Below are 27,084 nucleotides of genomic sequence, written 5' to 3' on the forward strand. Positions count from 1 at the left end.
TACATTCAAACGGTAAAACATATGTATAAGCATTTCTGTTGAAACGATTAAATGAAAGTAGTTGAATAGGTTTTTGAAACTTGATCTTAAGTTTTCAGTCATTTTATGTCACAAGAAGAAATTTTACAATATATGGAAAAAGTATGTAAATTCTCAGCAACAGTTCATTTTCTTAGACATTTAAATCACCAAACAGAAATGTATTACAAAAATATTTTTTAAGCGCTTTTCTCAAAATTAAAACTAAGTTGAAGCAGATGTGTTTTTCAGTTTATGGAGTTAAACCATTAATTTAGATTTAAAACAAAAAAGTATTTTGTAATTATTTCTGGCTCCAATTTAACATACTGAATTTGGTGTATATTTCTTTGAGTTTATATTTATGCGACTATATATGGAGACAAAAGTGAAGTAAACAAGCTCATGTTAAAGTTTTTTGGGGGGTGGAGGTATGGGGGAAAAAAATAGAACAAATTAGTCTTTTAAGTTTTATTAAGTTTCATATACATCAATATTTCTTCAGCTGTAATACAAAAGAAAACAAAACAAAAAAAAAATCAAGTCAAAATCCAATGAATTTTTACAAACAGGGGCAGGAAACCTTGAAATACATCTTTTCATTCTTTCTCAGTCACTACTGCAAAGCAAGTCATTTACAATAGCTTATTATCATACTCTCAGTAGAATATTTATATACGTTTAACCAAGAAGACTACTGATGTCCACATAGTTAGTACTTTAGTACTTAAAACCGTCTTTCATGCCGCTTCAGAATGAACGATGAGTGGAAATGCGTGAGGAATAAAACATTGCTCCACTGTGACATCTGAATTCAGACACAAAACTCTTGAAACATGATACTCAGATAAACTCAGTCATTGCGTTTCCATAGCAGGTCCCTGTTTGAGAAGACCAAAAAAAAAACAAAAACAAAAACAAAACCCAGACTTTTTTTTTACAACAGTTTGAGGGTGAAAATTGACTTAAAAAAAAAAAAAAAAAGAAAAACATAAATGGAAACATGAGAGCTCCATAAGAGTTTTCTCCGAGGTAAACTTCCATCTGAAACGCCTCAGTTGTTCTCGCCTCTCTCTGCGCTGGCCCGCTTCGTGAGGACAGGTCCCCTCCCCCCCCAACCAACCCTGCGTCCATCAGAGTCACAGTTCGACGGGAACGGGGTGGGGGAGAGCGGAGAGGGAGGAAAAAGAAAGAAGCCAGATTCCTGGCAAGTGCATTTTGTTTGCGTAACGTGCGATGCTTTCTAAGAGGCGGCAGAAGACTGAAGCTTGTTGTTATGAGACCTACAGGATGTGGAGAAGAAGGGGAAGAGTTGAGAGCTCTTCAGGTTCTTTACTGTTGCAGTTAGTCACAGACAGAAGATGCAAAACGCTTCGGGGGGGTTGTGTGGCCATGTTGTGCGGCCATCTTGGCACGAACGTCTCCGTTCGAGACCAGACCTTTCATGACCGCAAAACCTTGCGAGTCGAGGAACAGGAAGACGCACTTCTCTCTCTCTCTTCAGACCATTTTAGACTAATAAAATATTAATAATCTAAAATGAGATTTTTTTTTATTATTATTATTATTAAAAAAGAGTCAAATACAGTCAGACATATAATCTCACAACCACTGTACATCATAAAATGTAGATAACATCCAGAACTAAAGGTGAAGTAACATACAAAAATGTTTCATAAATATACCTTTATAAAAAAATATGCAGCTTTTTTTTTATATATATACTTTAGTCAACACCTGCAACATGTCCAATTCAACTGAGATGTTTGAACAGAAATAAATAGACGCTTGTGAGTAAAAAGCATTTAAAACGCTTGATTGAGCACAAACGCCGGTATCCTAATTTCTTCTGAAAGAGAACAAAATGGCTGCCATGTTTCCTGTTCCGCTATGATTACAAGTCATTCCTCAGAAAAACAAAAAACAAAGAGCACATTTGGTGGTTGTGAGTCTGCGTGTGTGCACGTGTGTGGGGGGGGGCTTTTCTTGAGACTTTTTGCCGCTTTTGGAAACACATAATTAATTTCTTTTTGTTTGTTTATTTCAGTGTCAACAGAGAGACCCCCCAGCATCCAGTCCAGACTCCAGCTAGACTGGCACACTTAAGAATCAGACAATCTGCAAGAAACAAAAAGAAGATGGAATGGCTTAAATCACAGGCATGCAGCACAGGTGGACAAACACACACACACACACACACACACACACACACAGATGCAAATGCAAAAAAATGTCCAAGACACAACCAGTCAGCGTTGAGACGGCGAGACGTAGTGCGCCTTGCGAAAAGCGTTTCATATTTTGTCACGTTTTAACCACACGCCTCAGTGTTTTTACAGGGATTTTATTTGGGACCAACTTATTGCGTAATTGTGAAGTGGAAGAGAAATTGTACTGAACTCTTTCTACAAATAATAACCCTACACAGGAATAGGAGCAGGTTTTTTTGACAGGTCACCGTTAAAGCAAATGAGCCTCAATTAGCACAACGGCTAACTCTGCTTTTCTTCTGTGGGAACAGAAAAGATGCTAAGAGCTGAAGAGCAGAGTTTAAAACAGGGAAATCCTTAAGAAAAAATGTTAGAGACTGCAAAAGAGTTAAGAACTGGTTCAGAGGTCCGCTGGCTGCGGTAAGACTTGAAAATATCTATTCATAAATAGAAAAAAAAACATTTACAATTTCTTTCCAGTTCACAATTATCGGCACTCTTCTGCTAACATGCTGACACCAAAGCCAATTTCTCATTTAGCACTTTAAAAGCGTTTAGCACACCTAGCTTCCCCTAAATTAATTTCTTCTGGATAAACTCTGAAGCTCTAATTTAATTGGCTGTTTTGTTTTGTAAACTTTCAGCTCAGTAAAGTTTGACATTGGTGATGAAGTTTTGTTTATTGACTATAAAGAATTTTTCAGGTTCAACGTTTATATGTGCACTCTTATTTTGACCGTGGGTGAAAAGTGTTTACGCGGCAGTTCGGTTTCCTCTCCTCACGCTCTCTCAATAAAATCAATGTGTAGGCATTACAGAACATGCAAATTACAAGGTCAAAATTAAATTGCTGCTTGAATTGAAGTTAGCGCTTTAGCATTAGCTCCCGCTACATAAATACCACGTTGGTGTGGTGGTTAGTGGAACCAACGTTTATGATTAGTGCTTTAGTGTAGCTAGCTTCTCAGTTACCGGTGCCCACCACTGAGTCCCAATAAAATACATTGATGTTTGTGGTTTAATGCAACAAAATGTAAAACCTTCTGATAGTATGGACACTTTTCCAGGCAATGACTGTGACCATATGCACATGTAGGAAATAAATCACACTCTATGACTTCAAGCTGCGCCACACATGCTTGTAGTTTAAAAAAAAAAAAAGACAGGCAGACATAAAAACACGGATGAAGTTAGAAAATAAACATGGTAGAGTTTCTCCATAAAGAAATGAAATCTTTACGAGCACAAACAAGCGAATCCTCAGAACCTCGGTTCGGCAGGAGCAGCAGAACTTCCTACCTGCTGGCCTTGAAGCCTTTCAGCTTCTGTACAAAGAAGGCTTCGAGCACCTCGGCGCACTGAAAGAAGGGCGTGTCGTTGGGGTTGTAGTAGCGGCAGTTGTCGAAGATTTTGGTCACGTCCGCCACGAACTCTGTGAGCTTCTGGTAATGTCGCTTTTGCAAACGGGTTTCCATTGTGGAAAAATCTTGAAAGAGAGACAAACGAGTATGAAACGAGCGTCGCGTTCACTAAAAGGCATGCGGCGAGCGGAGGCCGTACCCATCGGCTCCTTGATCACGCGGTAATAATCTGGCGCGTCGTGGGGATCCACCGGTTCGAGAAAAGGCCACGCCATTTTGTGAGACTGACGAAAAACAAACAGGCAAAATGTATCTTTTATTTTTTAGTAAAGGACACATTTGTCAGAAAAAGATGCATCACATTTTACACACTTTGTAAAATTCTGAAAAAAGCATTCAATACAAAGTCCATCTATTTTGATTAACACTGACTTCACAATCTCTAGAAAATATATTCAAGTTTGTGGTGATGACATGACAAACGTTAAGCAGTTGGTAAAAATCCAGAGTTCAGATTGTAAAGAAAAGAGAGAGAGAGAGAGAGAGAGAGAGAGAGAGAGAGAGAGCTCGTACCTGTAATGACCGTAATATTCTTTTCAGCCCCTCGTAGTCTCTGTCGGTGAGCGGCGACAGCACCGTCATCGCGTCCTCCGTGGACTGGCACTGCGGACACACGTACACGTCGATGTGATTGGCTTCGCTCTGCAGGATGCCCACACAGCGCCCGTGGTACCAGTTCTGGCAGCGGTCGCAGCCGATGTAGAACCTGTGGGTGAGGATTGGACGACACAGGGTTTATGGGAAGACACAGAAGACGCAAACTATCCCAGCCGGAATTTCAGATCTTGTGCTTTAATATTTATTTATTTTACTTTTTAAAGGTTAGTTGACCAAGTCAGTCAACCTGCTGTTTTTTTGTCAGTTTCTTTATAATTTTTATTTTACATTGGTTCTTCTAATCCTGATTGCACTCACTGACCGACAAGCAGCCATGGACAGAAGTGAGACGTGTGGCGGATCCTTACTGCGTGTCGTCGTACGGCGTCCGACAGATGCAGTACAGCTCCTCGTTGCTCTGCCCCTCCTGGCTGCGTTTGCAGTCGTTACACACAAAGTCCTCCAGCTTCTTGGCCTCCTTTTCCGTGATTCCCACACAGGCGCCGTGGAACCAGTTGGAGCAAAGATCGCACCCGATGTAGAACCTGCGAGGGAGGAGAGAATGTTCTTTCTTTGCAGAATTCGGACCGAATTTGAACCAACATACGGCGGGGAGGCCCTCTGAGCTCACTTGGACTCGTCATACGGCGTCTTGCAGATGCAGTACAGCTTGGTGTCCTTCTTGTGGTCCTTTGAGGTAGAAGACAGCTTCTTCTTCTTCTTCTTGTGTTTCAGCGAGCCGGAATCCCGCTCTGCGTCGCCATCCCGCTCCTTCTCCTTGTCCTGATCTCTGTCCCGGTGTCTGTCGCGCTCTCTTTCGCGCTCCCGCTCTTTGTCCCGGTCTCGGTGTCGCTCCCTGTCCTTCTCCCTGTCCCGCTTCTTGTTCTTCTCGTGGTACCTGTCCCTGTCCCTGCCTTTGTCCTTGTCCCGCTCCTCTTCCCGCTTCCGCTTGTGGGACGAGGACGCGGAGGAGTGGGAGCCGTGGGAGGAGTGGGCGAGGTGCGACGGGTGGGAGGAGGCTGCCTTGACGGTCGCCGCGGCGGCCTGGGTGATGGCGGCGCGCGCCTTCTCCTTTTCCCTGTGCAGCCTGGCCAGGTCCCGCCTCAGCTCCTCCTAGGAAGACAAATCACTTCTCAAGAGTCTGGAATCGCAATTTCTAGAAATCCTGGCCCGGTTTAGTTCCGGAAACTAACCTGAACTTGCAGCTGCAGCTCTTTGTCCAGCAGCGCCCTCTTTTTCAGGATCTCGGCCTTCAGCTGTTCTTTGTGCTTGTACAGCAGAGCGGTCAGCTTGGTGGCGTTCTGCTTGGAGCGCTTCTGCTCAACCACTTCCTCCTTCTTCCTTTTCTTCGCCGCCTGCTTCTCGTCCTTCTCGATCTTGTCCAGGATGAACTTCATCACCTGGTTGCACACGATCATTCTGAGGGGAGAGAAAGGTAGCGCCTCAGCTGTGGCTTTGCTGTTTTAATTGTGTGGAACTACAGCTGACGATTATTTTTTAAATCAAACGTTATGACGATCAATCGGATAAGGAAAACATTCCACATTCTGCAGATTTTTCCAATTTAAAAATACGCAAAAAAATACAAATAAATAATTCATTTTTTAAATTAAAAAATAAACATTTTATTCTGCCTAAAATGCAAAAACATTTGAACTTGAAGCTAAAACTGCCACTTCTGGGTAGAACACAGTTACAGACAAAGAAAGAAGTTTTTTTTATCTTCAATGGAAAATGTATATATTTCCTGTACAGTTTTGACTTAATTATTGCTTTGAATATGTTGTTCTTCCAGTAAATGGCCTTTTTTTTTTACTCCAGTTAAAGTTTAATTGATTACCAAATTAGTTGACGATTATTTCAATAACCAATTAGTCACGATTAATCAATGACTACTCCGATTAATCATTTCAGCCCTAGCTATTAAAAAAAAAAAAAAAAAAAAAAAAAAAAAAAGCAAGCTTGTTCTTCAGTCAGTGAAGTTTCTCACAGTGGGCAAAAGAATCCAGAAATTTCACTCAAGAGCAGCGACACGTAGTAAAATTACTCAAGTAGAAGTACAAAGTACAGCAAAGTAAAATTACTACTAAATGTCTGTTTTATTTATTTATTTATTTCCAAAATGTTACTTGAGTAAATGTAATCGGGTTGGATATGAGTTGCAAAGTTTCATTTCGTTTGGGATGAATAAAGTATTTTTTAATTGTTGTATTATATTAATAATAGTGATATCTAGCTTATAACTTGAGCTCCAACCTCTGGTTCTCCTCCCGCTCTGCTGCAGCCAGGCTCTTCCTTTGTTTTAGTTGTTCTGCTGAAGCATTTTGCTTTACTGCCATCTGACAAGCAAAAAAAAAAAAATCCCATTAACCTTCAACTTATCTAGAGAGAGAGTTCATTCATACAGAAAAAAACATGAATAACTGTTGTGCCATTGCGTCTCACCGGTTTCTGAATGCCATCTTTAGGACTAATGACATGCAGGTTCTGGTCTTTGGGTTCCCTTTTAGCCTCGTTATGTTTCTTCTTCTTTGGTGGTTGTTGCTGTTGCTGCTGCTGTTGCTGCTGCTGCTGCTGCTGCTGCTGTTGCTGCTGCTGTTGCTGCTGCTGCAGTCTCTGAAGCTGCTCCTGAATGCTCGCTGGTGCCTGTATGGTCACCATGTTCTGGATCTGGTGGGCTTGGATCTGGCCCCCTGCCTGTTGGATCTGGATGGGCAGCTGCAGCTTGATTTGCTGGGGGACCGTGCCCCCCTGCTGCTGGGCCTGCGCTTGGATCTGGGCTTGGATCTGGGCGGCGACATGAGGCGGCAGGGCGGAGAGCAGCTGCACCGGCTGCTGGAGGCCCGACACTGTGATGAGTTGGTGCCTGATGGGAGACTGGACCTGCAGCTGAGGCTGCGCTTGAACTTGAGGCTGGCTCTGAGGCTGGAACTGGACCTGGAGCTTAGCTTGGACCTGGCCGTGGGGCTGGACCTGCAGTGGCTGGGGGACTTGGGTCGGTGGTGGCGACTGCACCTGAAACTGAGGCTGCGTTTGGACCTGGGTTTGAACGTGGACGTGGGGTTTCTGCGGACTTTGGGCGAGAATCTGGTTTTGCTGCTGCTGCTGGATCTGGACCTGGGTGTGGAGCTGGGTTTGGATCTGCTGCGGCTGAAGCGGAGTCTGGGCCTGAGGTTGCGCCGGAGGCTGCGACTGAATCAGAGGCTGTTGCGTCGGCTGAGGTTGCGTCTGAAACGCAGCTTGAACCTGGGGGTGGTACTGAGGCTGCGTCCTGGCCTGGAGCTGCATGGGGGGGGACTGAACCTGAGTAAGGGGTTGTGGCGATTGTTGCGTTTGTGGTTGTATTTGAGCCTGCGGTTGGAACTGAACTCTGATCTGGGACTGAATTGGAGCTTGAACTTGAGGCTGGAGGTGTGGAATCTGCTGGACTTGTCCGCAGGTCTGGATCTGCGCGGGCCTTACGGCCGACACAACGGAGGAAACGGGTAACCCCTTCATGCTGACCTGCACCGCTGACGCCGCCACGTGGGACACCTGCTGCACAGATACAATGGTAGGATGCTGGACCAGCACTTGGGAGTGTGGAGTCTGAGACGTCTGAGGCGAAGGAGCGATGGGCGAGTGGATGGAGACTAGTGAGGGAGAAGACGAAGGAACGGAGGCCATGGCTGGTGATGTGACTGGAGTTGCGGCCTGAGCTGGAGCCTGAGAAGACGATGATGGAGTCCAGTTTTTGGGCTGAGCTGCCCTCTGTTCTATCAGAGCTACAAAAGGAGAAAAAAACCCCAAAGGGAAGTGAATATTAAAAAAAAAAAAAAAGAAAACAGTACAATGACATGTTGGATTTTGGTTCTTTACCTGGCACTGAAGGTATGGTAGACGTGGCTGTGACCGGTGTGACAACAGCACTTGCCATGGCTGCATGAAGGGGCGCAGAAGGCGCAGCCTGTATTTGGGTTGGAGCTTTTGCTGGGAAAGGGATGGAAACCTGGGTGGACACGACAGCTATAACGGGAGCAGAGACGGGCGCCAGGGCCGGCGTTGGTATTTGGACAGGCGAAGGTAGCGAGGCGGAAACGGGAACCTGGGGTGAAACCTGGACAGCTGGCCTGACCGACACTGGACTCGAGGTCTGCATCTGGAGGTGGGTTGAGGTCAAGCCTGGAGGTGAGCAGACAGACTGGGGCTGGAACTGGACTTGGGTTTGGAGGGCAGTGTGTCCCGGTACGGGAGGGGAACTTGCAGTTTGGGTTTGTGCTGGAGGTGAACCTGCTGTAAGGGTGGAGATCGGTGTTTGTGGGATGGCTTGGATTTGTGTGGGGGTGGAGGAGAAGCCTGGTTTATAACTTGGGTTGAGGTTTTGTGGAGAATCACCGACAGATCTCACCACTTGCGGGGGTGCAACAACTGATGGTGGGGGGGTTAACACCTGTGTGGAAGGCTGTGCTAAAGAAGGCACCGGAGAAGACGTGTGTGCCTGTGCGGGGACGGATGAAGCAGCTGTAATGTGTCCTCGTGGAGAGGCCTGAGGTGTAGGCGTCACAGGGGACGTGACTTGGTTCTGGACAGGAACAGAAGCTGGGCTGGGGGCACAGCTCGGCTTTGGTGAGGGGCTCCCGACGTGTGTAGGGGCAGGAAGAGGCGCGGCCATTTGCGTTTGGGCTAAGGCTGATGGAGTCGTCTGGACTTGGGCTGCGGCTCGCACTTGAGGAGGAGAAGATGTTAGGGTTTGAGGGCTTGGAGTTGTGGCGGGCTTTGTAGGGGTAGCGTTCATGGGGGATGAAGTCGAAACGGCTGACGATGGGGGCATGGGAGTGAAGAGGAAGCGCTGGATCTGTCCGTTGGGCATGGCTGCCTGCATTAGCTGCTGACCGGGTCCGGGGATGACCGTAACACCCTGCGGGATGATCTGAAGCTGTCCCTGGGTCTGGCCTTGACCCTGGATCACCACAGTCAGACCCGGGTTCCCCCCCTGAAAAATGTCAGAATAATATTCTCAATATCAAATGAAAATTAAGACATAGTTTCAGTCCAACTTTCTGAGCCAGAAAAAGGTTTAGAGACTCCAACCCCACAGCGAGTCGCTTTTTCCAAGATCTCCAAGATAAATTTTCTGCCACCCCGGAGTCACTATTACAATTACAAGGCCAGTCAGTCCTACTAGAGTTACTGTTCCAAGTTCCCACACCCATCTCAAATCTTTCAGAATCGAAACATATGACCTCCACCTCAACTTTTGCAATCTACACCAACTGTTCATGTGTAAAATAGGAATTCATACAGATTATATACATTCAAAACATTTCATAAAGGTTTTTTTTTTATTGTTTTGCACAAGTTACTTGGACATTAGGAGAATTTCATCCACCTGAAATAACAGAAATTGTTTTAACCAAGACTAAACAAGAAGTCCAGAAGCTTCTGTTGCCATCTTGGGAAAAAGTTGCCAGCCTTCAACTAAAGGCTTACAGAAAACATCTGTAACTTGAGATCTTGCAAAAACTAAACATCTTTAACATCACATCTAAATAATTTAAGTTTTTTTTGTTTGTTTTGTTTTGTTTTTTTAAGTGGATGATGCATGGTTAACTTTCCTTCACAGTGGGAGCGACAGCTCCGTTTTTAGATAAGCAGACAGGAAAGAAAGTACAAACTCACCTGTGCGCTCTGCGTCAGCTGCATGAGTTGAGCCATGGTGAGTTTTACTTGGCCCTGCTGTGGCCTCGGGGCCTGAGAGGAGCCAGCAGAGGGCTGTCCGGGAGTCGAGGCGACTGGACCCGAAGAGGCTGGCAGGCCTGCAGCTCTGGGAGCGGGAGGCGTACCGGGGGCGGCTGTGACTGCAGGCTGAGTGTGACCCATCTGGACTGCAGTCGGCTGACCTGGGATCACATTTGACACACTTATTGATTCTGTATGGCTTAGAAGTAAAAAAAAAAAAAAAAGTAGATTTTTGACAAGTCACCTTGCTGAGCTCCTGTTGGATTTCGAACCGTTGAAGTCATTTGGTTCCCTGTTGCACCGGGTGTCTGGCTTACTGTTGTTGTGGCCTAGAAGAAACATTAAAAAAAAACAAAAAAAACAACCTTTAAGATTATCAAGAAAAACACTCTGCGTATTGGATGACAATAAAACGGATGAAACCAGAAGACCTTTTGCTGGGTGCTGGAGGTCGCGGCTCTGAGGTTGATGTTCCCAGTCGTTGGATGTAATGTGCTGTACGTCCGGAGGTTTGCTGGAGGTCCGGAGGGGAAGATGCCCAGAACCTTCTGTTGAACTACACCTGCCGACAAGATCCATCATGTCAGCAGGAGCGTCACAGATTAATATACAAATGTGTAAAGGCATGCTCTGCGTGTGTGTGTGTCTGTGTGTTTCATAAACACCTATGTGGTTTTAAGACTCTTGAACTGGCATGCACATTTCCACCAGTACAGACTCACGAGGGGACAATTTACTCATCATGCTGAGGGTCAACACGTAAAACAAATTTAGGCCTTCCACAGGACAATTTTCCCATCTGTTTTGGCAATCGCAGCCCACCGGCCTTGCCAAAGCGGATGGCGCTCATGCTCCCTACCTCCTTGAGTAGAAGGCACATTGAGTGTGACAATCTTGCTGTTAGCGGGCAGCGGCAGTTTGGCGGCGAGGACGTGGCCGGCCACAGTCACTGGGCCGCCAGCGATCTGGAAGGTTTGCTCTGAGGCGGCGACAATGCTGCCGGCCGCCGAGGCTGCAAGACACACCACGCCACCTGGAGTCACGTGTAACCCGGACAAAGGGGCCGCGGCGACGGCCGACCTTCAGCCGAGGTGTCCACTGTGAGGTCCAAGTCCGCAAGAACGAGCAGAATGCTTAAAAGTTCGATTTTTTATTTTTATTTTTTGTTCTTTTTTAGTTCCTACGTCAGGTTTGGATCTAACGTCAGATTCACAAAATTGCTGATTTTCGTAGGACTGAAAGTGGACACCGAGAGTTATGAAATTATCTTTTTGGCAAGGCAGTTTCGATTGGTGACATGGAATGTGATGAACGATTATAAAAAAAAAAAAAGAAGAGACAAGACGTTGTATGAATGGTTGGGCTTGAAAAGCAACACTTTTTGGTGACTCCGTCTCTCATACATGAATGTCTGTGACGATGATACTAGATGACTCCTTACCTGAGCTGCTGCTGCTGTTGTTCTGGCCCTGCTTCACCCAGGAAGCGAAGGACTGGTGGAAGTTCTTGTCCTGCTGGAAGGGAGCCGGGGAGCCCAGTTTGGAGGCCAGGACCATCTTGGCTCCAGGTGTCATTGGACTCATCCTCTGGCCGGTGGAGGTCGGTGTACTGGGAGCGCTGACTGCGGTTGTGCTGGTGGTGGTGGTCGTGGCAGTAGTGGCGGTTGTGCTGAGTTTTTGCTGCTCGAGACGTTTCTGAAAAAAACATTTCCAGTTAAGACCTGGAGAAATTGGCGATGAGGGTTTCTGCAGGTGTCGCCATCTCAAATTTAAGACTTTTAAAGACCATTATGAATGGAGCTCAAGACTTGGATCGTGACAGAAACGTACAGAAGGAAATTGCAAATAAATAACTTGTCTGTGTTAGCCATTGGCTAACTTCCGTTGCCAGGACGAACATCGTCCAGTCAACCAGCAATAAGTTTGCACTTCGCCATGATGGGCATAAATAAACTAGCTAGCTTTACCCTTGGAGGCTATATTAGCAGCTAGTTAGCAGTAGCCGCAAGAGTCACAGAACGCATTGAAGATGTCTGCAAATGACTGAAAGAAAAAATAATCAAACTACATTTAATATGCAGTTACTTAAGTAAAATAATGACACCTCATTTCTTTTTTTTGCCAAATGATGATTTAGGCAAAATAAATAAATAAATATTCAAACAAACAAACAAATAAATAAATAAAATCTCTTTTGGGACAAAATGACTGAGTCTATTACTTTAGTAAAGTGACCATTTGAGATTAAATAGTCCCAACACAACCAAATTTAAGACCTCCAATTAAAGTATTTAAGGCTAACTTTTTTTTTTCTCTTTAATGACTTTTAAGACATGTTAAGACCTTAATATTAGACACATTAAGATTTTCCAAGGCTGCGCAGACACAGTGCTGACAGACGCAGTGTTCAGTCTCAATTTGCAGCCGTAGCTGTGTCATGTCGTCACCTGCTGAGCCGCCAGTCTGGCCTGCTTCAGCTGATTCTCCAAATGGGCCTTCACTTCCTCTGCGGTCTTCAGAGTCCCGCCGGTTTTGGATGGATCTAAGCCTTGCGACTTCTCTCTTTCCACTCTGGAAAACCCAAAAAAAAAAAAAAAAAGATTAAAAATGCAGAGTAGATAGAGACAGTCCTTTTGAAAATGACTCCTTCACCCAAAAATATATTCATAGTTTTGACAATTTGGATTGTGTGTTTCTAACCTCTCTGCGAAGGCTTTTATTTCCCAAAGCTCCAGCTCCTCCTCAGGGACCCACGTCTCCACGGCGATAGGCCCCGTCTGTTTGGCCGGCTCCTGCTTTTTAGGCCTCAAGGCACTCGAGCGCAGACCTTTCCTTTGAGGAGTTGGAGTTTCTAATCACAGAAAGGGTTAAATGCTTCTGGTTTGTCTTATATTATTTCTCTTATAATGCGTTTTGTCCAGATTACTCTCAAAATCTACATTTGGTGGTACTTAATTCCCCCCAAAACCTCCTACCTTTGGGAGTGTCTCTGTTTCCGATGGGGCAGATGATCTTCCTGATGCAGTACTCTGAGCGAATGCCATGGGGCCCGACGTCCCTCCGTCGAATAATCTCTGTCGTGATTATGTCTGTGTCTGTAGTTTCTAGAGACAAAACGGTTCCTAGTTTTAAGTCACTTATGAGGAGAAAGTCTTCTTTTGGACAAGAAGCCTCGTTAGTTTAGACGAGTTACGGCTCTAAGGGAGTCGAACATTAAAAAAGTGGATTATTTGGAATGAAAATTGAATAAAGAAAGAAAAATGAAGAAGAAAAATGCAACTGAGAACTTGTTGACGGACTGAAATGAGACATCTACAGTGAAAGTAAACAGTCTGCCAAACTGACATGACAGGAAGTTCATCACTGTAGCGAAGCAGCTGTAATGATAAACTGATATTTTTTTAATGTCAGAAAAGAAATGTCTATTGCAAAAGTTTGAAAATTAAAATATCTTAAATGCAAATGGATATGTTTTGCATTGTTTGTGTTGTTCTTTCAGTAACTGGCTTTTTTTTTTGGAGTCTGTAAACTCCAGTTAACGATTAATTAGTTACTAAATTAAGTTGACGATTATTTCAGTAATCGATTAATCATGATTAATCCGATTAATCATTTCAGCCCTAAGCAAATGCTGAATTTTTCTCACCTTTCCGAGTCGTTCCCACCGCAGCAGAAGGCTTCACAGCCATGTCGTCCCACCTGAGGCAGGCCCACAGCAGCCTTAGCATCAAGCTAACGCCTGCCAGTGACCTCACTGTCTGAAGACGGTATCTTAAAAAAAAAAAAAAGTGTGCATATTACATAAATAAATGTTTACGAAGCAAGAAAGATAAGACTTGTACAATCTGTGCATGTCACCGACCTCCACGAGATCCCAAAGGTGGGCCGAGGCGAAGGGTAGGGCCAGATATCAGGGGCCGGCTTGGCATTGTAGCTGAAGATGGGCACTTCTTTGATGCCCGCCTTCCTCCCCAGCCTCTTCAGGTCGTCATTAGGCAGAACAAAAATGCTCTTCTTGCTACTCTTGGTGACAAACTTGCGGTAGGACGGCAGCGCCGTGCCAGAGCGTGCCTTCTTGGACCTGGAGAACCGCAGGAGTCTGACCCTGTCTCTTGTGGAGTATTCTTTACTGATCGTCATGGAACCAGTCGTCGTGGAGGCGGGCGCGGCGGTTTTGGCGTCGCTGGGTTTTCTTCTCAGGGAGACGGGTGCCACTACGCCCAGTTGGGGGGTAGCAGAAACGGTACCGGAGGAGACCGAGCTACTTTCTGCTGAGGGAGTTTTACTGGAGCTGTTGGATGTGTCGTGCATAGAAGAATTCTGAGGCTCCTTTGAGGAGTCGTTAGTGATTGAGGTCTTTACATCCTCTCTAGATGAGCAATTGTCTGTAGTACTACTGTTGTGGAAAGACGCACTGGACGATTCCAGCTTGACAGGCAGTGACCCCTCACTCTTTACAGCTGAATAATCGCCACTGTTCAGAGTCTCTGCCTTGTCCTCAAGATGGTTCTCCAATTTGGGGATTTTCGGAGGTGGCAGGTGTGCTGCGCTGGACAGAACGTTTCGTGAGAGGTTCCCGTTCATCAAAGACTTGACAGGCTCTTTCTCGGGTTCCAACGCGTCGCCCTGGACCAGAGAGACGGAGTCTGCAGAGACGGTTTTGCCGTTGATTTGTGCAAGACTGCTTTTGCTTTCCGAGTCCATTTGTCCGCTGCTTTGATCCACTTCGTCGTACCCCCGCTTCTTGACGTTCTCTCCGATTCTCTTTGTTATTTCGTTGTTCCCCGTCGTCTCCGGCAGACGACTGTTGATGCTGTTGAGTTCCGGTTCTCCGTTCACTTCCTTATGAGAGTCAATGGCCTTCGCCTCGGCCAAGTTACTCTGGCCGGACTCGGCGGAATCGGATTTGACGTCCGCCTTCGAGTTCGTGCTCTCCTCATCAAAGTCGAGCTTTTTGACGACAGGATCTTGCCCTCGTAGGTTTTCTTCCTTCTCCTCCGTTTTAACGCTCGAGGACAGAGCCGGCTGCTGCTTGGCGTTCGTTGTTCCTTCCATCTTGACGCCGGCGGTGGGTTTCGCGGTCGTCGTCTTGGACAGGAGGGCTGCCTGCCTCATCCGCTCGAGTCTCTGCTTCTCCTCCAGGGTGAACTGCTTGACCCGCCGCTCCAGCAGCCCGTCCAGTTTGGACGGCTTTACTTTCTTCTTGTAGGCCGTCCGCAGCTGGAAACCCTCGCTGACGTTCACGACGTCGTAGAAGATTTTAGCGGGGATCTCCTCGGTTTTGGGTTCTTCCGGTGCCTGCGACGTTTCCCTTGCTGCGGTAGCCGGGGAAGGACAGCTGCTTTCGACTTCATCTTGGACAAAGAGATTCAGAGGTTAGCTGACGAAAGAATTAAAACCCCGTTCACAATTGCAGATTTTTACCTTTCTTGTCGACATCCATTTTTTCCTCCTCTTCACCAGCAGGCTTTGCTTGCTCATCTTTTACAAAAATGTCCTCTACATTGTTGCTGAGAGGTTGGCTGCCATTAACCACAGATGCATCCTGGGACAAAGAGTCGGGTTCCTGCTCCTTGACCTCTGCACTCTCAGGAACCTGCTTCTCAGTTTCTTTTAAATCCTCCGTCTTCATGGAAGGTGTTGCACTTTCTTTTCTCGATTTAGCTGAATAAATAAATCAAAAACCAGCGTAATCCTCAAATGTAAAAACATACGACAGAGGACAACGGACACATTTGGAGGAAGTTGCCTTACCTTCCATTTCTTTGCGGTAGTTTACGTTTGTGTTCCCCGGCAGCTTTGGAACGAAACGCGGCACGTGCGTCTTACTGACCCAGATCCAACCACCATATCCTGTTACTCTGTATTCTTCCCCTTTTTGCTTCCACACCTTAGAAGAAAAACAAACAAACACTTTTTTAGAAAACATTTATATGTGCAACAAGGATCTGTATGCATGGAATTAGGGTTGCAACTAACTGTTATTTTGGTAATGAATTATTGTGATGAAAACGGTATATTCTGCAGATTTTTCATTTATCCACTTAAGCTTCTTTTATAGGTTTTATTGCCTAAAGTGCAATTACATTTGAACCTGAACTAGGTGAAACTAAAACTATGCCACTTGAAGAGTTCTGGGTATTTACAGGCAAAGAAGATGATTTTGGTTTTTGTTTTTTGTCTTGAATGCAAAATGTATATTTATATTTTTTGTACAGTCTTATCAATTATTGCTCTGGATATGATGTTATTTCCATAACTCATTTCCATAAAAGGAAATGCAGTTTTTAAACTTTCTCACAGACACACAAAAAAAAGTCTGAAAAGTGTAACATGTTTTCGTATAAATTCCTTTCCAAGCCAAATAATATCTCCGTACTCTACCTGGTGTTTGATGGGGATGGTGTACTTCACCCACGTCGCCTGCTGCAAAGTCTCTTCATCCTCAAGTTTTTTCTCTCGTTTCTTCACCTTCTCCTTCTCGTCCCGCTCCATGGAAGTCATCCGGTGCATTCTGAAGGACGCGACGCGAAACATACAAACAGTGTTGACAAGGACATGCATCAGTGAAACACCCAGCTGAGCCTTGCTCCTCCTTTACCTCGTGTGGCCGAGAGAGTCCTTCCAGACGGGCAGCATGACGACCGGTTTGATTGCACACTCCAGGATGGCCAAGGCCAGAGCAAATTCCCTGGCCTTGCTGCACATCTGTACTGCTTTGTTCCAGTTGGTCCTACAAAGAAAAAAGAAAAACATACCGTTCAATGACATAATACAGACAAACATTCACGTTTCTCTGTATTTAATAGAAAAAGCCACCCGGACGCACCTGTGCGACGCCCAGTTGGGGTGCATGAACGGTCCGGGGACGTTGGTTTCCAGCTGGATGATGGTGAGGCGCAGCGTGGCGACCGTCAGGCTCCGCGCCCCGTGGATGGAGCCGTTCCACTTGAACTCGGACGCCGTGGTCAGGCTGAACTTGTGCGAGAGGTGGCGCTTCTTGTCGTAGTCCTCGCGGTGCTGATGCTTGTTGAGCGCCAAGGTGTTGGTGCTGTACTGGTTCTGGTATACCCTGTATTTGCCCTCCTGACCCAACTTGAACAGGTTGTCCAAATTCACCGCCAGGTCCCTTTTCAGGAAGGTGAGGAGCGACGTGTTGGCAGCGGGAGATGACTGGAACGGAGACGGGACGGGTGTTAGGAGTTCATCAGCAGGAGGATTCAGTTTCTGTTGAATCTTCACCAGTTTCCTTCGTTTTGGGAGACTGGCCAATGTGAAACTGTTCGTATGCACTGATCTAATCAGACATCTGCAGGTGTATATTTAGCAGAAGTCTCTCTACTGTTGCCAACTTTGTCACCATTATTAACAACTTCTCAAACAAAAACACCAAAAAAAAAAAAAAAAAAAAAAAAAAAAAAAGCATTGGCTGAAATTGGAATTGGCAAGTTTTAAAAGATCATTGATCGGCCAGAAAACTGTAATCGGTCCAATATAACTTTGTCGCTATATTGAGTGACTTCTTAGTAAAAAAAAAAACATATTGGCAAAAACAGCAGGTTTTTAAAAATCAGTGATCAGCAAGAAAACTGCAATCGGTGCTCCGCTCGTTTCTACACGTGACTTATTCCACTTTAAGGCTGGCAGCATGATTCAGATGCTGTTACTACGACTTTGCTCAATTTATTACAGCAGACTTGGTTCCACAGACATATTGCAATCATTACAAATAAAATTTTTTTTTTTAAAGTACAAGAAAAATGTCAAATTAACGCTTCTATATTTAATTTAAAACAAACAAAAAGAATTCCCCAGGACGCCTCACCTCTTCGTTGCCTTTTTGTATTAGATTTCTCGGTTCGTGTCCTGCTCCGCTCTCCTTCTTCATCCTTTCATTGTAGTCCTCTGGCAGAAAGAAGTCGAGTCGCCCTCACATCGTTAAGACAAGAACAATTCGACACAGCCGAAACTCAAATCAGACTCGATGTTTCATTTTCCATATTTGTGCTTACCGGTCCCATCCTGGCTAGTAAAGGAGGACCTGGAGGATCTGGAGGACCTGTCGGCCAGGTCGGGGGGCTCCACCTTCTTGAGGCCCCCGGGTGCAGAGAGTGGGTCCCCGTCGCTGGGTGCGTCCGGCTGACACGGCCGCTCTTGTGATTTGTTCTGGCTCGGTGATGACGACTCATCACCTTTTGCGTCTTTGCATGTGGACTCCGACTTCTGCTGCTCGTCTACATTATTTATATTAAAGAAAACCGAAAACAGGAAACAGTGAAAGCAGGTTTTCTAAAAAAGCCAGCTGCAGGTGACAGGCTATGGTAAACAATAAAAATAATTAGGATTACCAGCGATCTTTACAATTCAAACATGCTGAGGAACAGAAATACACACTTAATAACAGATTTTGCTGGACGATAAATTGTCCGAGTAATTATTGTGATAAACGATAATCATGTTGTTTTCAGACCATTTTAAAGTATAATGTCTGAAAACATTATACAAGTTCGCCCTCTCAAAGACTAACAATCTTTCACTTTGTAACAAACTCTTAACCCTGGAAGTGGAAGATATTTTAAATATCCAAAATAAAACATAGCAAAACAATAAATAAAACTGAAATAAAAACCTACATACAACTAAAACCACAAATAAAATGGATTATGAGGTCTCTGTAAACAAAAATCTTATTTATCATGATAAATTTCTTGTCACGATAAAAAAAAATTATCGCTATTTGATCAATTCCAGTTAATAATGTTTTTTTTTAAAAAAACTGTAGATATTGTCGGGATTGTTAGTTTTACAATCTTCTCCACTGCTCAACAAATTTGAAGATATGATAAATGCAGTTACTTTGTGCTCTTTAGTGATACAAATCAAATCAAACTTCTTTGGCACTATTACTTTGTTCTATCGTTACTGCCTCACAAACACAAAAAGCAGTAATAATAAATAGTTATTGTTATCCTCAGGTTTATTGTTATCAAAACAGAATCACAAAATATTGTGATGAAACTTATAGACGCCCTATTTTGGTCTCATCTCAACACACGCAGCATCCAGTGTCCCTCAGAAATGTGCAGATTTATGTTTACCAAACAAATCATGACATGTTTAGGTGCAAACAGCCAGGAAGCTGTGTATTATAAGCCTGGCGGGTCACCAGGCTTTACATTCATCCCCATCAGGCTAAGCATTACTAGTTTTATTCTAACATTTGGATTTTTTAAGACTTTAGGTCTCGTTAATAGTGTCTTCTGATAATACATGGTGGGCCGCTGGATGACTAGCGCCCGTACAACCAGGTTTAGCAAGTTTTCTGGGGAAAACCCTGAGCAGGGTGTGAAAGCTTGACTTTAGGACAAACAATGACTCAGGGGCAGTGAAGAGGGGGTACCTGTCTGTCCCTTTGTTGCCAGTTGAGTGGAGTCCTCGTGGTTCTCAGATTGGGCCGTTTCATTGTTTGGCTCTCGAGATTCAGTGTTGGGTGCAGCTGCGTCCTGGGAGGCGGAGGAATCGGACACGCATCTCTCCTCTGCAGGAGGCTGAGCGGTAGCTGCTGTGGTACGGAGTCATATCGACACAGATTCACTCAAAACCTGTTTGAAAAACATAAACTGGTTGAGCATATTCTATCTTCTTTTTTTAATTTTACCCTGTGAAGTAGTGTCTTCTGTGGGCTCGCCGTCCTCCGCTTTGTTTTTCTGCGTCGGGAGCTCGGTCGTGTTTACGGAGTCCCCTTCTGCTCCCTTCTTCCCCTCCGCCGTCCGTTTCTTTGCCTCCTGCTCCTCTCGCCTGATCTTCAAACGCTCCGCGGACACCTCTGCAGATGAAAAGAAGCAATTAGACTGAAACCGAGGCACCATTACCGTTTCAGGCCATGTCATTTGAAGGCATCATTGGAATTGTTGAAAAATGGCATTGTTTTCTGTTGGGCAAATCAAATCCATGTTGGCGGTCTGAAACTGCGACTAGTTCATCGTCGTTAGAAGCAAAATTATGTTTTGTTGATCGACTTTTCGGACTTCAATAATCTGCCATGTACGACAACTAATCTACTTCCCTCCTTTTAATCCCTACGTTGTTACGTGGTGAAAACGTTGTAATGCGGTTCCTGAAAATGACCATCTTAACTGAAAACTGCGCTTTGTTCATAATGGAATGAAATATTTAAAAGCGGCACGCTGTCATTTGCTCACTTTCCATAAAGACTGAAAAAAGAAAATTGCTGAAAACCTGCAGAATCAAATTTTAACTGATGCAGTTTTCCCGTTTCGTGAAAATTATTTTGAAAGTAAGTACACCCTGTAGTTTCAGCACAATCTGTCATAGAGGCGTTCTTTGAGGTAGTAATGTAATGTAGGAATAATAGTATTGCTATTAGCAGGAACAGAAATAGTCTCAAGAGACTCCTTTACAGCTGCAGTTGTTCAGAGTAATGAACTTAAATTTTTACTGGGTTTGTAGCTATTCATCAACGCAGACTGGCAGCTCTGTAATCCAGTCTCATTTCTCAGAAGCTAATCTATATTTTGAAAGTGATTTATTGTTCAAGATAAATCCCGATGAGCTAAAACATATATTGACAAAGATCTTGGATTTGAAATCAGCCATGTGATCTCTGACTGGTGCGGCTCTGAGTACGTATGAGTAAACCAAAAGTGAGTTAAGTCACTCTGTTACTCCTATCCTTCCAAAAACTTTACTGGATGATCATGTGCATCAACACATGAGATTGATGCCAGGAAGCAGCCTGCAGCAGGCGCAGGCTTCAGACAATGAAAGATACCCCCCGTAAGTGTTCCTTTAAGCCAAAGGTGCCAAGAAATCTCACTGCTGACAAGATTTAAGTGTTGTAGCGACACACAAAGGAAGTCTGGCTGAAAGAGAGAGATAATAGGGCAGCCAAACATAAACGGAAACTGCTGGCTAAGAACTGAAAAGGTCTTCAAACCACTGTAGCGTCTTAGAGGAAGGCCGAGTGGAAAACAGTTGCTCGTTATGTCAGGGAGCGCAAAGAGCAACACCCAACTGTCACCGGCGTTGATAAAATACCTCAGACCTCTGGTGGAGCACATAGATGTGTGCTTTCCCTAAACGTTTTGAGCCAGACATAATCCCAAGCAAATCAAACGTTTGCTTAACAGTGCCACGTGTTTTCCCCCTCGAGTTCTGAGGGCAGCAGGTTTACGGCGTACCGTTGACGGCAGTGAGGTAGGCCTTGTTGCTTCCACGAGCTCGGTTGGTAAGATCCTCTGTGATGTCCATGTGAGCGTGCATTTCCTCCTTCATCTCCTCCAGGGTGGCGTGGAGGTCCGTCTCCCAGTACTCCTTGTCCAGACCCTCGACGAGCTCCTCTAGCTGTGCCTTGCTGCTGTAGTACCAGATCTTTTTCTTCTCGCACTCCCCATCTTCTTCACTGGGAAGAGACAATGGAGGATGTTAGGACGGGTCTAATCTGTGAAAATATTCGATCCCTGCCAAAATATCAATGGATGTCTACTAGGGTTTACCCCAGTGTATTATAAGTCTGGTGGGCCACCAGGCTTTACTTGCCCCATATAAATTTTATGGATTAAGTGACTTTGTACAGGCTAATTTTGTAACAGTACAGACATACATAAAACATATATAAAATAATAACAAGCTAATGTAGCGCTGTACATATTATGTATAACATAATTAGCTACAATTACTTACTAGCTAATTGTAGCTAATCAACTTGCAGTCACATCAGCAAAAAGCTAACGTAGCTGCACATTAGCAACATGAGTTTAAACATAGTTGCGTCTAAACTCATCACCATAGGTTTTGTCTCATTCTTCGCAGGGATGTGTTCAACTAAATCTATTTGATTCCAAACTTCATATGATAAAACAGCCGATTAAGAACAAACACGGACAAATTGGTGTGCAGCCCTGAAAACCATGCATAGAAAGCTAAACGTTTTGAACAATCCAACCCTTACTTTGAGAACATTTATTCAAAACAATTCCAGGTCTTTTCTTGTGCTCTCACGTCCAAAGGATTTCGGGTCTGGATTTAGGTTAGTGTATTAGGATTGCCATGGGAGAACCATGTCTGGGTGAACTGTTTTTCCTGTCCTTTTTACCATCAATTTTTGATCATAATCTTGATGTCAAAAGAAAAAATAAATAAATAAAAAGCAGCGATAACCCATTTTTGTTTTACAGGCAATAGTTAATCAGATTTTGTTTTTGTAAGAAAGGTTGCCACACCTTTTGAAAGACAAATAGTCTCATAGCACCACAAACCGTCCACCTTTACTAACAGTAAGCATGACATCTATTTTCTCATTTTTACCTTTCTATGTCCTAGTTTAATCTTCTTCTTGTGTGTCCAAAACACACATTTCAAGTCAAAGTAACAGCAGCTTTTAGCAAACTGCTTACCTTTACCAGAACAAGCCTCCCTCCTTGTCAATAGTTTGGTGTGTAATGACTGATTGGAATCATGGTTTGGTTCCCTAACAATGAGCTTTGGAGATGTTTGTTTTACCTGCAGTTTGTCCAGAGTGGACAAATAATTATGGTTCCAACATAGCGGATACCAGAAATAAGAAATTAACCTCTGTTTCCCAGGGAAACAGGATGTCATGGATTGCTAATTTGAAGTTCTTAGAGTTTTATTGTCTTCTGATTATACAGTTGATCTGAGTTTCTAAGAACTTCAAAAGCTTCCAACACATTCTCTTGTGTTTGAATGCTTTGCAGAAAATGCTGAGCTCTTGTAATACCTCTGTATATCTGAAGAACCTAAATATGGATTACCAGAGAATGTCACCAAAAACATAAGCTAAACAGGCGGTGATTGCCCCAACTCACATAACAATCCTTCGATTTAGGAACCAGTATTTCCTCTGGTGGCGATCGTATCCGATGGGCTCCTGGCGGATGTAAGGCCTGTTTTTCTGTGCCTCGGTCACACAGTCCGTGACTCCAGGCACCTTATGTGCCACGCAAACCTCACACTGCCATTCATCCTCCGGAACCTCTTCCAGCGGCGGTTTAACACACTCCAGGTGGTAGACAGCAGAACACGTCTCGCAACACAGCAAGTCTCCCAGACGGTGGCACACACGGCAGTGGTCGTCGTACTGCATGCTGCCGTCGGACATGAGCTCCTCGCGGGCAATGTTAGTAGTGAGGAACTGGTCCACTAAGAACTGTAGCACCTTAACCTTGCTTTCGAGAGAACCGCACGGATATTCGTCTGTCTCCAGGTACGGCAAAACATGGTGGAACTCTTTGTCGCTTTCACAGTACGCCCGCAAAACCTCGGGCCAGGTCATGCCGTCAATAAAGTACAGAGTAGAGTTGACGCTGTCCTTCAGGTCAGCAGGACCAAAAGTAGTGTTGGAGGAGTCTTCCTCACGCAGGATGGCCTTCAGCAGGGAGATGTGCGTCTCCGCTATCAACGTGCATTGCTCCTGGCCGACTAAGGCGGCGCAGAAGTCCTCGAAGCGGAATGGGGAGAGACGCAGGACCGAGCTGAAGTTCCGCAGCACCTCATAGATGGAGCTGATGTTGAGCAGCTCCACACTGGGCACCAAGAGATCCTCGGAGGTCTCTGGAAGCTCAAGAGGAGGGATTTCCTTGTCTTCCAGAATGGGAGTGCGAGGACGGGGAGCCCGTAACTTCTTCTTTCCTGCAGGATTAAAAGAAAAAAATATTTCATTACACTGACACATCATTGCAGAATAACATAAGAAATTATTCAAAAACTGCTTGAAACAAAGTACATTTCATCACTTAAATGCTTTTGAAGACATTTCAAACTCTACAAAGCTGGAAGCTTCTACAAGAGCTACTATGGCTGAAGTTGCTCATCATTAGCTTAATGAGGCTGCCTCATCCTCATACAGCACAGTGGCTGTCAAATTAGCCAACATTAACGCTAATTAAACCTCTCTATAATGACAGGTTTACTACAAAGACATTAGGTGTAATTACTATCCAGAGTCTCGAACAAATAAAGTAACTTGTTCTGTCTAAGGAAAGCTGCCAAAGTATAAGAAAATGACAAGCATGCTAGCTAGGCTAGTGTTAGTTAGCTGTGTGTGTTTGTTTTCTTTACGGCTATTTAAACAAAACAGAATTAAAGTTCTTGTTTCAAGCAAAGGTTTGAAAAGTGTGGGCTGCAAATATGAAGTGTGTTTTTGTTTTTATTTTTTAATAGCTGTCACACAGTAGGCAACAGCTACCTTCAGTGCTAACATTAGCTTGTTATAAGCTAAGTTATTAGCTCCGGCTATGACAGCTAAAGCTACAGAGACCCTCAGATTCTTTTTGGAAATGAATGTGAACTACACGATAACGTCAGGCGACGGAAACAGGTTGGGCTACTGATACGGTTGATGCTTCAATCCACCTGCAGTGGCTTCAATGCGGCCTGTTTGCATACAGTGTGCATTCTCCATTTTGAACAATAACCTTACTGCTTCCTGCACTGTACACAAGCTCCTATTATTGCATGCTCTGACCCAGACGGGACCTCCAGAGCCGAGGGTCCGTTCAGTGAGCAGTGATTACCCGGAGTGCTGGCGTGAGTGCTCTGGCTCCGAAAGCTACTCTCTGTGCAGAAGCTGGCATCATCCGCTTCCTCGTCCAGCACATCATCTTCCAGGCAGTCAGACTCCTCATTGAGGGCCTCGTCTTCCTCGGACTGAGGTGCCTCCTCAACAAACTCGTCCTCCTCCGACCGTAAACTCACAGCATCGTCCTCCTCGTCACTCTCGTGGTCGTCATACACCACTGTTTTGGACACAACAGTCCGTCTTCCACCGCGACCACCTCTGCCTCCTCTTCCTCCACCGCCACCTCTGCCTCGTCCCCTGCCCCGTGTTGACGTCGCCTTCCTCTTTCTGGCCGTTTTGGGGGGCTCCCTCGTCGGGCTTTCGGCGTCCTCATCCCCGCTGTCTCTAAACCTGGGCTTCAGGTTCCTCCTGGGTCGCAGACCCCGGGTTGCAGCTGGGGATGCCTCATCGGTTTGTAGCGGTTTGGGCGGCCTGCCCCTTTTCCCTCTCATGATAGGCGAAATCTATTATTTTAGAATGCCAAGGTTTGCGTGCAAATGGCATACGCGAATGCGAGCGAAAACGGTGTCCCTACGGAGCCGAACGAGCGCGGACCCCAGAATCGGCAGAACACCTCGAAGCCCCCGTGTCCCTTCGAATGTGAAAGCTCAAAACGTTAGCCCGGCGTCCCGTTCAGGTTCGCCTAGGGCCGCCATTTTTCTTCTCTGCCTCACTGGCTGAACAAACAGCAGGGCCTCACTACAGGTGTCACGTGGGGATACAGCTTCTTGCTCAGTGGCAACAATGTAGCGGTAACTAAAATATTCTCACATTGTTATTTACATCATCATCATCATCATCATTGGTTTTGTTTAACGGCATGATGCATTTACAATAAATAAATAAATAAAAATAATAATAAATGGATCTTGGAAGCTGGATTACTGACGCCAGTTCTAAAGTATTTTCATGTAGGTGGCGGCAGAACACCACAATTGTGCATTATTGTATCATTTCATAAAACAAAACAAACATAAATAATTCGTTGTAGACACAAAACACACTGTATGTCATGATTTGCTTTCAAGTTGATTTATTTATATCAGAAACATATAATAAGCTTATAAATTAATTTCAAATATTTTACTACAATATTTTTTGCCATCATTAATACTGTTGATCTTAGTGTTACTTATTTTTTCTTCTTCTTGAAAGTCAAATTTTGCAACAACACAAAGCAAGCACATTTCTTTCAGTCGTGATTCATATTGAATGAAATTACACAGGGAAATATAGAATTTAGCTTTTTGGCTCAGCTCTTTTTCTTGAATTACTGACCAATGTCTGCAAATAAAAAAAAAAGAAAAGAAAAAAGTTGAGGTTCCAATCTGTCCGTTTATCTCCTGCTCCATGTGAGTGAGTCACAAAGCAATTTAACCTTCCCTATTTGAGGTAAACACTGCACTGACGATCCAGAAAACAGATATTCTCCTCTTCATAAGGAGGACCATAGGTCTGGGGTAAGAAAAAAGGGCATTTTACATCTCTGCTGACCCCACACATCCTGGACACAAACGGTTTAGACTTTTACCATCAGGTCGGCACCACAAAGCGCCTTTTGTAAATACTAAAAAAGGACTACTTGGCAAATTCTGCTCTGTGCTCCTCAATCAATGAGACATTTTGGTCCTCCAGTTCACTGTCACTTCCACACCGATGTGTGCAGAAATATGTGTGCGTGGGTTTTTTTCTATCTCTCTCTCTCTCTGCAGGTGTGCATACTTCCAGCTGCACCTCCCAATCTCATCCGCTACAGTGAAACTTACCTCTGTGATCCCCACTAATGTTCTGCAAATGAAAGCATATTAGCCCATCACCTCTCCTCTATAGAGCACACGTTGGACCGCCTACACACTGCCTGCATCCATCTTCAAACCATTAAATAAACCAGATTCTAACTTCACTCCAGTGTCCATAATTGTTCTTGATCTAGCATCTAAATTTTTCTGTAAACCTAACAGTCACCGAATAGTTTCTTTTTTTCAGAACAAAGAAAGGAGGACTTTTGTGCATGAAAATCCCAATATGTAAACAGTTTCTGACATACTGTAAGTATCTTGGTGCCTTGGTAACAAGTGACCAGCGATCTAACAGAGAAGCAATCTGGCACCAACAATGATAATTGATCATATCCTCTATTTCCCAATTGTTGGGTATGAATAACAAGAATGTGTGTGAGAGAATAGATTATTGAAAAACAATACAGAGAGGCTTCGGAAATAAAATAATATGATAAAATGAAACCGCACAGTAACCTTAAATGTATTTACATGTTTTTCAATCTGGTATTTAACGCAATAATTTAGAACTGTCAAGAGGCTAACTGAATAAATTTTCTATCAGAAGTGGAACTTGGTTTGATAAAAGTTAAGATACGAACTGCTTATGTATAGCTTAAACTTATACAACGCAACAGCTTTGTGCGATTACATATCTTATTTGTTTATGGATCATAATACAAACATTGAACGTATCACTCAATTAACTATCGATTCAACAGGAACATGTATACCGTTAATACA

General features: G+C 44.3%; 1 protein-coding gene across 6 annotated transcripts; it reads right to left on the reverse strand.

The window, feature by feature from the left end:
• Positions 1-465: 465 nt before the first annotated feature.
• LOC103143673 (nucleosome-remodeling factor subunit BPTF-like) lies at positions 466-25,223 on the reverse strand. 6 transcript variants are annotated; one of them, XM_016675466.1, is made up of 32 exons: positions 24,519-25,223; positions 22,812-23,634; positions 21,165-21,385; positions 19,622-19,789; positions 19,364-19,525; positions 17,976-18,197; positions 17,789-17,868; positions 16,793-17,136; positions 16,565-16,696; positions 16,348-16,477; positions 15,718-15,853; positions 15,388-15,627; positions 13,826-15,317; positions 13,610-13,734; positions 12,939-13,067; positions 12,664-12,814; positions 12,411-12,534; positions 11,406-11,658; positions 10,824-10,976; positions 10,396-10,529; positions 10,209-10,293; positions 9,905-10,125; positions 8,105-9,218; positions 6,692-8,010; positions 6,503-6,585; positions 5,440-5,665; positions 4,878-5,359; positions 4,615-4,791; positions 4,163-4,355; positions 3,789-3,873; positions 3,528-3,714; positions 466-1,301 (listed from the first exon to the last, which is right to left on the reverse strand). In XM_016675466.1, the coding sequence occupies exons 1-32, from the start codon at positions 25,012-25,014 to the stop codon at positions 1,262-1,264; spliced, it is 9,927 nt and encodes a 3,308-aa protein (XP_016530952.1). In that variant the 5' UTR covers positions 25,015-25,223; the 3' UTR covers positions 466-1,261. The 6 variants fall into 6 exon arrangements, with proteins under 6 accessions (XP_016530952.1, XP_016530955.1, XP_016530954.1 ...); XM_016675469.1 differs by having other exon boundaries at positions 19,364-19,522; positions 24,519-25,014; XM_016675468.1 differs by having other exon boundaries at positions 10,396-10,526; positions 24,519-25,014.
• Positions 25,224-27,084: the final 1,861 nt, after the last annotated feature.

Source organism: Poecilia formosa, unplaced genomic scaffold (assembly GCF_000485575.1).
Source record: "Poecilia formosa unplaced genomic scaffold, Poecilia_formosa-5.1.2 Scaffold114, whole genome shotgun sequence".
Taxonomy (NCBI): Eukaryota; Metazoa; Chordata; class Actinopteri; order Cyprinodontiformes; family Poeciliidae; genus Poecilia; species Poecilia formosa.